Below are 13,327 nucleotides of genomic sequence, written 5' to 3'. Positions count from 1 at the left end.
AATTTAAAATAAATAGATTACATATAAATCTCTTACTCTCTGACAAACTGTAATATACTGGGTTCCAGATAACACCACCATTTCATAGCTAAAAAGTACCAAAGAACCAATAGCTAGCTGCTCACAAAAGACAAATGTTTATGTTATTCCCCCTTGGCCATACTTCATGGCTATTAATGAAAACTAAAGGGAGTATCATGGAGTTTTCCAAGAAACTGTGGAGCTAAGAGAAGTGCGAAAGATTTAAAAAGCAGCCGCTAAGATAAGAATTTGTTGATTTCCCCAGTAAAAGGGAGTGGCTTTAATGGAGTGGCAATTGTAAGAACAGCTGTGTGCAAGTTCCAAGTTCTGTGCAGAGCAATAGTGCTGAGGCATTGGTTTTTGGCAAAAAAAGGCCGAGTTGAGATTTAAGAAAGAACAGGCAAGGTCTTTTAACTTTACTCTTCAGACTTAGTGTAGTCAGGATGGTAGTTAGGGCAGTGGTATGCTCCTCCAGCAGGTTGTGTAACAGAGCATGAAAACAGGCCCTTCTGCCCACTGAGTGGGCAGATGGGCCTGTTTTCATTCTCATCTCCAGGGAGTAATTTGCAGAGGCCAATTAACCCACAAACCCACCTGTCTTTGAAATGAGGGTGGAAACCCATGCAGTCCCAGGGAGAACATGCAAACCCAATACAGACAGCACCCGAGGTGAAGATCAAACTCGGGTTTCTGACGCTGTGAGGCAACAGCACCACTGTGCCGTCCAAGTGGGTGACCACCAGGAACGGTATAGGGGGTTAAATATATGGCGTAGGGTTCCCCTGTGGTCATTCCCGCCAACAGATGGAGAGATGACTTTTCAGAGGGAAGCAGCAGCCAGATATGTGGCAGCATGATCGGCTCTGACAGTCAGTAGGGAAGGGTGGAGTCAGACAGATTGATAGTGATAAAAGTCTAAATGGTTAGAGGGACAGCAGATTCTGCGGCTGCAGCAGGATGGTGTGTGCCTCCCGGGTGCCAGAGTCAAAGATGTTTCTGAGAGGTTGTAAAACATTTGCAAGAGGGAGGGTGAGCAGTAGTTACTGTGCACATTCGTACCAATGACATAGTTGGAAAAAGGGAGGAGGTGAATGAATACATGGAATTATGAAAGAGGTTAAAAAGCAGGATCTCGGGTAGTAATGTTAAGATAGGGCTTGTAAAAGCAGAAATGGAAAGATGTCCAATACATGTATAGATGATGAGCTGTTGCAGGGGGCAGCGATTCAGGTTTTTGGAGCTAGCTAATTGGATATATAATTGACCATATCAGGAAGCAGAGGGTGATCGTGGAAGGCTGCTTTTTTTGGGATGCAGGTCTGTGATTTGTGGTGTGTCACATGGATCTGTGCTTGAACAACTGTTCTTCATTATTTATTTAAATAATTTGGATGAGAATGTACTCGTTTGTAAATTACACCAAAATTGATGGTATTGTAGACGGTGAAGGTAGTTATCAATAATTACACAGGAATCTTGATCAGTCAGGTAAGTGGGTCAAGGAATGGCAGTGGAATCAATTCAGGTTAGTATGAGGTGTGGCATTTGGGAAGTTAAACTAGGGTAGGACCTTCACAGTAAATGGTAGAACCCTGGGGAATGTTGTAGAACAAAGTGACTCAGGATTACAAGTACTTGGTTCCCTGAAAGTGGCATCACCGGGAGAAGGCATTTGACACACTCGCCTTCATCAGTCAGGGCACTGAGTGCAGGAGTTGGGATTTTGCAATTGTACCAGAATCCAACATACTATTACAGTGATGGTTAAATCCAATTCATGGCATAAAGTGCTATTCTGTTACCTTCCAAAAGGCAGGAAAGGCAGCGAAATAAATAGCAGTTTACATATTGAAATGATCACTTTACACGTATAGAGTTTTAATTAAACCATAGGCGAGAATAGCTCCATTGGATTTAAGTGATGACTCACTTGCAACATTAATTCGAGGCACAAAATTAAAAGATAACTAAAGTTAAAAAGCCTACAGCAACTTAATCCATTTTTCTCATGTTCCTTCTTGGTCTTACCATGTGATATATGCATGCAGATAAGTTTCAAATCAGATAGAACATAGAACGGTTCAGCACAGGAATAGGCCTTTTGACCCACCACATCTGTGCCAACCACAACATAATCTGGAGAGAATCTGCCTCCTGTGTGCAATTGACAAATTGTTTAAAAAAATGGAATTGGAAGTGTTGGGCAGGTGTTGAGGTCCAAACATCTAGCTAAATCTCAAACTATAGAGACAGATTGAATCTCTAGTTAAAATTTTAAGTGAGACATTACACAAGGAAAAATCCAACAATTAGCTAGCTTTGAGCAATACAATTGACCCTTTCCCCCCCACTACTTATTTTCCTGTAACCCCTTCACTCGCATGCCCATCTTACCCATTGTGATTCTCCTGCACAATTACAGTAACCAATTAACCTACTATACTAACCAACAAGTTTTAGGGATATGGGAAGAAACTGAAACGCTAAAGAGAAACGTACACAATTATAGGGAGACAGATGCACTCGCGTTCACGATTGAATGTGCTGAAGTGCTGTTGCCGTATTATGAGAAAGTTAAATTACCTAAGAAAAAAATAAACCAACTAAGATGCAATGCATTTTGAATAATTTAGTTATGTTATTAATAAATTGTGGACTGGAAAATCCATAATCCAACTGCAATCTGCACAATTAATTTAACTCGGAAGACAATCCCGACTTGCCCACGTAACATCTCTAACCAATGACATGCTATCATATCAATCTCTGATGTTCATAATAGCAAAAATAAATGCATCAATGACTTGGAGAGTTTAATTATATGCCTGTCAATGAAAGAAACTTACTAGCTGAAGCATCCCAGAACTTCAGTGATCCATCTGCATGCCTAAATGAGGAGGGGGTGGGGAAGGGGAGAGAAACAAAGTTTAGTATTTTGATCACGCATTACCGCTGAAGGTTTTCATCCAAGTAGGAGGATGGAAGGCACATTGCCTTGATTTATCAAAACACCATAAAATCCCGTCAACCTATTTGTTGCAGACAAACCTGGCTCCACAAGTTCTTGTTATTATTATTGAAAAAATAAGCCTAATTTGAAATGAATATTTGGGAACTAAGGAATGAAAGCCAATGCAGCAGTGCTATTTGATCTGTTAGGTCTTTGTTCTAATTTGTTCTTAAAATGTGTATGTGACTGACTATATTTATTGCTGTTTTTCAGTTTCTCTGAAGTGACATCAATGATCCCAACACAAGCTCTGATAATGCTCCCAAAATACTAACAGGTCATCAATTTTACATTATTGTCATCCATAACATGGAGGTGATTGCACCAAAAAACAACATGCCAGAGAACAAATGCTAGAGACTGCTGGGAGTACAAAAGGAGTCAAAAAGGGGTATTGGTCAAAGACTCAATCTTCGATGATACAGACCAAGGCTAGCATTTGTTAACTGGCATGATCTAGTTATAAAGAATTATTGGGCTGAGGTGGAAACTATGACAGTCCGACTTTCTTTCTCTCCCTCTGTCTGCTACCCACTAAATACATTCAATTATCTCAAAATGCTAAACCAAGCACCTTGCTTGGCAAGTTACTGCAGAATTAGGTCATAAGTGATAGGGGTAGAATTAGGCTATTTGGCCCATCGTCTACTTCGCCATTCAATCATGGATGATCTATCTCTCCCTCCTAACCCCATATCTCTCCCTCTTAACCCTATATATCTCCCTCTTAACCCCATATCTCTCCCTCTTCACCCCAATTCAGCTAAATGAAGTAAATACATTTGCCACACACTTCCTTTGAATTTTTAAACCAATTCTTTAGTCCATCACTAAACCAATAAATGTTCTGTTGATTTTCTGCATACACTTAGAAACAAATGAAATTTCCAAAATCTAATTTTCTTCAATAGGAAGGCTAACTTCTTTAACAGTTTGTAGTTACTTGCATCCCCATGAGTGAAATTATTAAAGCACCCCATTGTTTTTATATACTCGCTTTTGGAATCAATAAGAAAAGATTTAAACTTCAAACCAGCTATTGCCAATTATTATCAATATTTTTAATTCATGCCCAACGATTGACCTTTCAGAGAGTGTTAGATAGAGCTCTAGGGGGCTAGTGGAATCAAGGGATATGGGGAGAAGGCAGGCACGGGTTATTGATTGGGGACGATCAGCCATGATCACAATGAATGGCGGTGCTGGCTCGAAGGGGCGAATGCGCTCCTCCTGCACCTATTTTCTATGTTTCTATGTAGAAATGAATGAGAATGCTTTCTTTCACACATTAAAACCCTGCTGCCTTTGCTCCATACATTTAATATCTACCAATTTACAGGATACGACAGGTCACATATAAATAATTCAACAGACTCAAATCTAATTTTATTTCTCAATTCTAACAATAAAGACCACCCACAAGTGCCTGTTTTCTTTTCATAGCACGTGATACACCTTGTATTCAAAACTGAATAGTATCCAACAAAATGAATATAAGATGAAAGAAAATCTAGGGTTCAAAGTGAATAGAGATAAAAGTCTGAATGTTGCCTACTTACCCTGTAATAATTATCTCTGGGTAACTCTGGGTACCCAAACCCCAATTACCTCCATTGATAGGCCATTCCTAGAACATATAATGAAAATAAACGTAGGCAGCATAATAAATTCCTTGTTGAAAACAAGACTCTCATCACACACTATAAACTCATCCAATCATTTAGGACAGTACAATTGAACAAAATAGCTGTATTCCTCACCAGGATCTTCAGGAAGATTTATCTTTGCAATTCACTTTCTATCTCGAAGTAGAAAACAACAACTACAGCAGAATATATGACAGGAGGAACGCAGTACTCAAGCTCTCAGTCAAGAAGAGAAGTCACATTGAACATAGCTAAGACTAAAACAGAACAGTGGAAGGCTGTACTCATGAGGTCATATAGCCTATTTGATAAAGTGCTGCATTGCAGATTTATACAAATAATATACTGGAAGCATATATGCAGTCACGATAGAAATGCATTAAGATGCTTGTTCCTCTTGATACCTTCTTTGTAACATCAGTATCAATTTAATAATTTAGCAAATACCACTCCAAGTTGAAGATGCGTAAACACCAATTTAGGATGAAACCACTGAACTATGAGGGGAAGTCTGCATACAAATATACTACAAATTAGACTGAAGCCATTTTAGAAATTCATTCATAGGTGGTCTCGTCACAAAACTGGCAGAAGCATAGAATACTTAGAGACACGTTACTCTTGCAATACCAAGAACATTTTAGGTAAACATTAAAATGATTTAAAATACAAGGAAAGAGCATGGTTGAACAAAGTATGATGTTTTTAGATTTAAAATGGAAGAAATTTAGAAATAAAAGACAAATTTGAAACCTTTTTACTGTATCCTTGCCGCTTCTGCTTTGCCCCTACAGAATAAAGTGCAGGAATTAGGTCAACAGGGCAGTCAGCAAAATATTCGCAGCAGGTGACAGGCGATTCGTGAATATCCAAAGGGTAAGGGTTCTCAAATATAGGATAACTGGAAGACAAAAATATCAACATGCATTAACCAGCTTCAAAGGAAACAGTGGCGAGTATTTCATTCAAAATAAATGCCAAAGTTACTTTGCACAAATAATGTGGCACCGTTAATTGTAATTTAAAACTTTTCATTTGAGTTTATTTCAAATATTGAACTGTGTGAAAAGTGAATGTTGCAAACACTTAGTTAAGATAGAAGGGTTCCTTTTGCTTATGGATTGCCCACAGATTGAGGTATTTCATGCCTTCCACTAATTAATGGTTAAACAAAATACTTTTTCTAACATTTCTAACACTTTATAGTGAGGCGTTCGGGGACTGTCATCACTTATCACATTGATTGGCTGCCAACTTAAAATATCCAGGTCTTAACTGAAGAATTGGGAGAAAATTAAATTCATATTGCCGCATGAAATGTGATGTCAAACCTATCATGCTAAGGCAATTTTTTTTACATCATAAACACATAGAAGTGTCTTATAAATGTCAGTACTAGACAATCAAGACCCTTTGTTCTGGAGTCCCTACCAATGAACTTTAACATTAAATTCTACTTATCACCTCCAGCCTTGGTTACCATCTCCAACCTTCTCTCCCGCATCTGACTCATCTGTCATTAATCTCTCCACCTGAATCCACCTATTGTTTACCAGTTCTTGGCCCACCTTATTTTGGTAACTAATTCCCCTCTGCCCCATCAGTGTGAAGAAGGGTCCCAACCTGCCTATTTCCCTCCATTAAGTTCCATTTCCCTCCAAATTCCCATGAACCTTTGCTTAATTTTAATAGAAAACAATTCTCGGTTGTGCAATAATATGCAAATAAATCTTGTAGTACTTTAATTTTCACAGGTGTGATTAACCCTAGCCATCCTCGAACGTCATCTTGACATTATTTTCAGAAATGTCAACATTTTAATGGTGTCTGGAACCCCCTAGTACCTTTGATCCTCCATTGGTTTTAGCTTATTCCCCATTTAGAAATAATAGTTTTATCCTTTTGTAGGCAAATGTGAAACTTTTGATCTAAATGAAATCCATTTGCTCACTTTGCTCCTTCAATTTATTAATTTTGTTATTAAAAACCGCTTCCAGCTGCATTGCTGACAACGCTTCCTATTTTTGTGTTGTTGCTAATCTTGAAAAAGTGGCTTTCTATCCCATCATCACCCAAATCATCTACATCGGACAAATAATCTCAGGTCCTAAACAATTGCTTATGGAACATCACTAGCCACATCTCCTGTCAAATTATGTACCTCCAAATTTATTTATTTTTTAAAATGAAATGCCAAACTCCAATTTTATGGACCAGAGAGAAATGATCATGACAACAGAAGTCAACACCAAATGGAATCTTACCCATTTTGTCCAAGATCTACGACTACCAAGTCCTTTTCCAGAAGGACAACAACTGCATATGGATCCTGAAAATCTGCAGTAAAAATGAAAAACAAAATCAAACAGATCAGAAACATACAATGTGACTGGTGAACCAATTTCTAGAAATTGGGCATTAATCAACTCTTAAAAGTTAAAAACTGGACCTTCGCATTTTTACTCTTTTAATTATTGCATTGCTCTATATTAAATTATCAGTTATATTTTAAAAAGATCGCTAAAGTTTAAAAAATAAAGTTAATTTATTAAATTATGTGGTCAGGCCCCTAATCAGTTTAAGCAGTTTACAGGACGATGATCCACTGTAGACACCAAAAGAAAGGAACAAATTTGAGATGGCTTCTGACAACAATTTAGACAAAAGTTTGATTCTTCCATCATAGTATACGACATATTTTTTAGCTTATTAAATTAGATAAGTCGCAAAATTGGTATAATTCATTTGCTATATTACAATTGGTCACAAAATCAAAACAGAGGGGGGCAGGGGGTATATTGATGGCAGAAAATTGTTGATATATGGAGCTTAATTTTTAATTGGTATGCGTACCAGCACCTTTTTGTCCAAACACAAAAAAGGCACTGACCACGGAGAACAAAGGTAAAAGCACCTGCATTTATTTTCATATTTTACTGTGCTGAATGAAATACTATTTTCATTGAAGTCACCATCTTTCTCACGTTAAATAGTCTTTGAATGAGCTGATTTGGATCATGTTGGGACTGAGAGAGCTAAAGGGGGTATGGAGCCCAGCCAGTAGGCCAGTCCAGTTATTTTCTCGGTGTGCAGCAAGAGCTTGAACCTGGTAGGATTAAAATAAAAGGTAAGTGGTAAAATGGTCTTAAGTTCATTACAAAGGGACGGTAATAGTAAAACCCTATTGATCTGAGTGCAGTGCACGATGAGCACCATACTCGGTTTCCAGTAAATCTAGGACAGCATATTTAAAAAGAATAGGCAGAACATTATATTTCTGTTCAAAGAGTAACCGCATGCAATATAGCAGTCGAATGGTTCCTGCATTATATACTTCAAGAATGTAACCACCAAAAAGGCAGTGCTAGATAGTTCAAACCATAGGAAAATGGAAGAAGTGAACGTAAATCCACAGTCATGGCAGTAGAGGGCGAACATTTGCAGTGGATAGATATCCGTAGAATAGTATAGGATAAGCATATGAAAGGAATCAAGCAATACTGCAGCATCCTGAAGCAAGGAATAACCCAGAGTCAAGATTGTACCCGAATTTATGTTTTACTGGGCTCAAAAGCATCCCTGTGGTTCATACTTTTATTTTAGCATTCACAGAATCTTTCAAGAACTGTCAATCCTGCATACAGTAGGAATGCATGGACAGTAGAAATTTGACCTTTACTCGAACAAACCAAACATGCAACCACCTGCCTGATTCTGACATTGTGCCACATTTATTTCATTGTTTTCTTTCACTATACCTGTGAACTCGCTGTTTCATAAAGAAAGGTGTTTGATTTTTTTTATTGCAATCTCCACAGAAAGCTTATGTTTATGATGTTTACATCTTCATATCATATCATATCATATATATACAGCCGGAAACAGGCCTTTTCGGCCCACCAAGTCCGTGCCGCCCAGCGATCCTCGCACATTAACACTATCCTACACCCACTAGGGACAATTTTTACATCTTTGGAGTGTGGGAGGAAACCGAAGATCTCGGAGAAAACCCACGCAGGTCACGGGGAGAACGTACAAACTCCTTACAGTGCAGCACCCGTAGTCAGGATCGAACCTGAGTCTCCGGCGCTGCATTCGCTGTAAAGCAGCAACTTTTGTCACTTCACCACACCAAGATCTCCACAGAGGCAATGTGCTCATCACAATGCCCTACTCCTTTGCTCATTTCCTAAATGGGGAGAGAATCCAGACTATTTTCTAAATGGGGAGAGAATCCAGAAATCGGAGGTGCAAAGGGAATTCTGCAAGCCGAATCGGTAGAAAAGAAGGCAAATGCAATGCCAGCATTTTTTGCAGAGGGCTAGAATACAAAAACAGAGGTGTAATGCTCAGGCTCTATAAGGCACTGGTCAGGCCGCATTTGACGTATTGTGAGCAATTTTGGGCACCATATCTGAGGAAGGATATGCTGGCCCTGGAGAAGGTCCAGAGGAGGTTTCCAAGAATGATCCCAGGAATGAGTGTGTTAAATTATGATGAGCATTTGACGGCACTGGGCCTGTACTCGCTGGAGTTTAGAAGAATGATGGGGGACCTCGTTGAAATGTACCGAATAGTGAAAGGCTTGGATAGAGTGGACGTGGAGAGGATGTTTCCATTAGTGGGAGAGTCTAGGACTAGAGGTTATAGCCTCAGAATTAAAGGACGTTCCTTTCGAAACGAGATAAGGAATTTCTTTAGTCAGAGGGTGGTGAATCTGTGGAATTCTTTGCCACAGAAGGCTGTGGAGGCCGTCAGTGGATGTTTTTAAAGCAGAGATAAATAGATTCTTGATTATTACGGGTGTCAGGGGTTATGGGGAGAAGGCAGGAGAATGGGGTTAGGTGGGAGAGATAGATCATCCATGATTAAATAGCGGAGTAGACGTGATTGGCCGAATGGCCAAATTCTGCTCCTATTACTTATGACCTCATCTGACATTTTCCCTTCCTTTGAACATTTCACCTTGTTTTGTCCTTTTTGTTTTAAAATTCTCATCTCTGTGACCCTCTTAAATATCATGCCAACTTTCTCTGAGCTGCCTGCATAACCTCTTCAACAAAGGCAATGAGTTAAGACTGAAACTATCCAGTTGTCTTTATTGTTTAGGAAATAACTTTTTTTTCTCTTGCTTCAATTTATCTGGTTAAGCTATTTTTTTCTGATTCCTCTCCACCCAAGCCCTGAATGGCCTAGTTTCTCTAGTTTCTCTTTCATCATCCCTTACTAGGGCCATCCCAGTCATGAACACATATTCTATTCCCTCTACCTTGAGCGCAGAGACAGAAGTCAAGGTTGACAATACTGAAGTCGCAAATGCCATCTTTCGGATGAGATGTTAAACTGAAGGACCATCTGTTCCCTCAAGTTGAAAGGAGTAGTAGTTATCAGTGGAGTCCTGGCCAATATTTATTCCTCTTTCAACACCACCACAAACTTATCTTGTCTTTAGTAAACGACTACTCGTGTGAACTTGCTGTGCAAATTTGCTATATTACAACACTGATTATACAACAAAATTATTGCATTGGCAAATTGCACTTTGGGACCTCCAAATATTATGAATGGCAAAATGTAAATGCAATCCTGTCCATTTTGAATGACCAATTTCCCTTCCCTGTATCCACATTAGCCAGTATCTTCAACGATTCCTCCTGGTCAGTTCCATACCACACCCCTTTAAATCTGCACTCATAGCTCCTCCGTTCAAATAGGAACATCCTGTCACTGCAAACTAAAGGCCCATCTCCAATCTCCTTGCCTTTTAATTCCTTATCGCCACGCTCATTTTGCTGAGAACTCTAGTCTGAAACATCCAATCTGGTTTTTCCTGTTGCACTAGTAAACAATAAATCACTCTTATCTTGTCCAAATCAAATAATATTGTGATAATCAATACTCTTTGCCTCTGACGACATGTCTACAGCCTGATATTGCACCACACCACTCTGGAATATTTCTCGAATTTTGTGATGCTATTCAGCAGATGGGATTGCATGGCCTGCAACCCCTCCCCTCCCCCCAAAATCTTGTCTACGCCATCACGTAGGGTAATGAGGGTATCAAACATCATTTGTTGTTTCTCTTTCTACAGTTATCTCTGTTGACCCCACAAAGATCTAACCTCAGCCGATTCCTGTTTCTCTTCCCTTTGCTCTCCCTGGGTGATACCTTCTGCTAAAATTAGATTCCACATCAGAGTGGATGATACCCAGTCCAATCTCAAAGTCACTAGTCTCTCTAAAAACAAAATCATCTGAAATTCAGAGGCCAATAAACAGAAACCCCTGCTTGGCAACTGTCAGGCTGCATTGGACTGTTCTCAAATGTACTGTCATATCTAACCCCCAAGGAGAGCTTCTGATCAAACTATTGGAATTATTCATACTCATTCATACTCCTGGGTTGAGGGCGTCAGAAAATCACTAATATTGGTTAATAAAAAATGAACTGGTGGAGGAACTCGGTGGGTCAGGCAGCATACGTGGAGAGATATGAATAGCTGATGTTTCGGATGGGGACCCTTCTTTGTACTGATGGAGGATATAGTTGGTAGAAAGAAATGAATGGAAGGGGTAGGGCAAGAGCTGGCAAGTGGTAGATGGACAATGATTAACACGTGCTTGTGGTAGCAAGGCTGGGTGATGACGTGGTTTGAGGAGCAGGACAGCCATAGGAATCGCAGGAAAACAGTGAGAGAGGGTTTCGCAGAACTCCCGGAGAGGAGATCTTCTAACATAGGATAATGGGCTGCTGGAGCTTAAGATAACCTTATTAAATTCTAGGTAGATACAAAATGCTAGAGTAACTCAGCGGGTCAGGCAGCATCTCAGGAGTGATGCTGCCTGACCCGCTGAGTTACTCCAGCATTTTGTGTCACCTTCGATTTAAACCAGCATCTGCAGTTTTTTTCCCCTACTTATTAAATTCTAGATCCTTCTTTGAAAAAAAGCAAACCATTTAGTCATTGATAGGAAATCAAAATTTAAACACTGTGCATCTATGACTGAAGAAGATGACCCACACTGCTAAGTGTACAGACCACAGTGAAACACCAGTTCTCCAAAGATCTTCCTTGGTCATGCATCAGGGCTAGAAAACTGACAAACATGGTATAGATTCCAATCAGCCCATCAAAAGGCATGTTTGCTTTGAGAAAAAAATAACCACTTTAAGTTCACCGTGCAGTAAAATAGCAAAGCCGATTTAGATCTTGCTCTCAAGTTTATCATTGGTTGATATTTCTACTATAACACAATTACTGCACTACTACTGGTAGCTTAATAACATTTTTCATGATCTCATTCGCTCACGTTTAAAAAAAGGGAGAAATTGAAATGTATTTGCAGCTGAAGTAAGCAATGTCAAGCAAGGCTACCAGATTTCATTACATCAGCCATGACTCAATTGGAAAGCTCTCATGACAGAGTTTGAATTAAGAGTTCAAATCACGCTCTAGAGGCTTGTATACATATTCCAAGCTGAGCCTCCAGTGCAGTATGGATCAAGAACCACGATCACAAAGGTTCAATTTTTCAGATGAAATGTTAAACCGAGACCTCATCTTTTCTCTCTGGTCACACTATGGAGGAAGGATGTGATTAGTACTGGAGAGTATATAGAAGTGCTTCAGCAGGATATTGCTTGGTATAGTGTGTTTCAGTTATGAGAAAATATTATTTTCCTTGGAGCAGAGATGGCTGGAGTTCCTTATAGAAATTTACAAAATTACAAGGGGCAAAGATAAAGGTAATTGCAGGAAACTTTGTCTTAGGTGCATAGGAGTCTTACTTCAGAGGGCGCAGGCTAAGGGGTGTGACATTTAGAAAATATATATTTTAAAACTTTTTCACCCAGAGATACTAAAACGGATCTGAAAGGATGATGGAGGCACATATTCTCAATATTTAAGAAACACGAAGGTGAGCATGTGAATTGCCAAAGTGTAGAAGGCTATGGACCGAGTACTGTAAATAGGATTGGTCTGGATATGTCAGGACTTATTTCCATGCAGTATCACAATATGAATTAACCCTATTAAAGGAAAGAATATGGGAGTTCTCCATTCTGACCAGACCTGGCCAATATTTATCCCACAACCATATAGTCATACAGTGTAGAAACAGGTCCCTTGACCCAACTTGCCCATAAGATATAAAATCATACAATTTATTTATTTATTGATTTTTCTCCATGGTCTTGCAGCTACCATCAAAAATGACTGCTATATTATAATAAATTATAAAGTGGCTGTACATCAATAGTATTCACTAGTTGTAGAAAGCTTTGTGATATCCTGAGATTTTGAAAGGCATGGGAGAAATAGAAGAATGATCTGGGGAATGAGTGGGTTAATATATGATGAGCGTTTGATGGCACTGGCCCTGCACTCACTGGAGTTTAGAAGGTTGAGGGGGGACTTCATTGAAACTTACCGAATAGTGAAAGGCCTGGATAGAATGGATGTGGAGAGGATGTTTCCACTAGTGAGAGAGTCAAGGACTAGAGGACACAGCCTCTGAATAAAAGGACGTACCTATAGAAAGGAGATGAGGAAGAATTTCTTTAGTCAGAGGGTGGTGAATCTTTGGAATTCATTGGCATGGACTACTGTGGAGGTCATCATTGACTATTTTTAAGTCGGAGATTG

General features: G+C 39.3%; 1 protein-coding gene across 2 annotated transcripts in view; it reads right to left on the bottom strand.

The window, feature by feature from the left end:
• The window catches only part of stxbp5a (syntaxin binding protein 5a (tomosyn)), a 188,598-nt gene that overhangs the window by 80,312 nt on the left and 94,959 nt on the right, over window positions 1-13,327 (bottom strand). For both annotated transcript variants that reach the window (XM_078405529.1, XM_078405530.1), the window contains exons 11-14: window positions 6,942-7,014; window positions 5,431-5,578; window positions 4,591-4,658; window positions 2,868-2,908 (exon numbers count right to left, since the gene is read on the bottom strand). In XM_078405529.1, coding sequence (XP_078261655.1) covers window positions 2,868-2,908; window positions 4,591-4,658; window positions 5,431-5,578; window positions 6,942-7,014 — 330 coding nt within the window. The remainder of the gene's footprint in view (window positions 1-2,867; window positions 2,909-4,590; window positions 4,659-5,430; window positions 5,579-6,941; window positions 7,015-13,327) is intronic.

Source organism: Rhinoraja longicauda, chromosome 9 (genome assembly GCF_053455715.1).
Source record: "Rhinoraja longicauda isolate Sanriku21f chromosome 9, sRhiLon1.1, whole genome shotgun sequence".
In the NCBI taxonomy this organism is placed as follows: Eukaryota; Metazoa; Chordata; class Chondrichthyes; order Rajiformes; family Arhynchobatidae; genus Rhinoraja; species Rhinoraja longicauda.
Note: the sequence above shows the minus strand (reverse complement) of the source record. Positions and strands in the feature narration are given on the sequence as shown.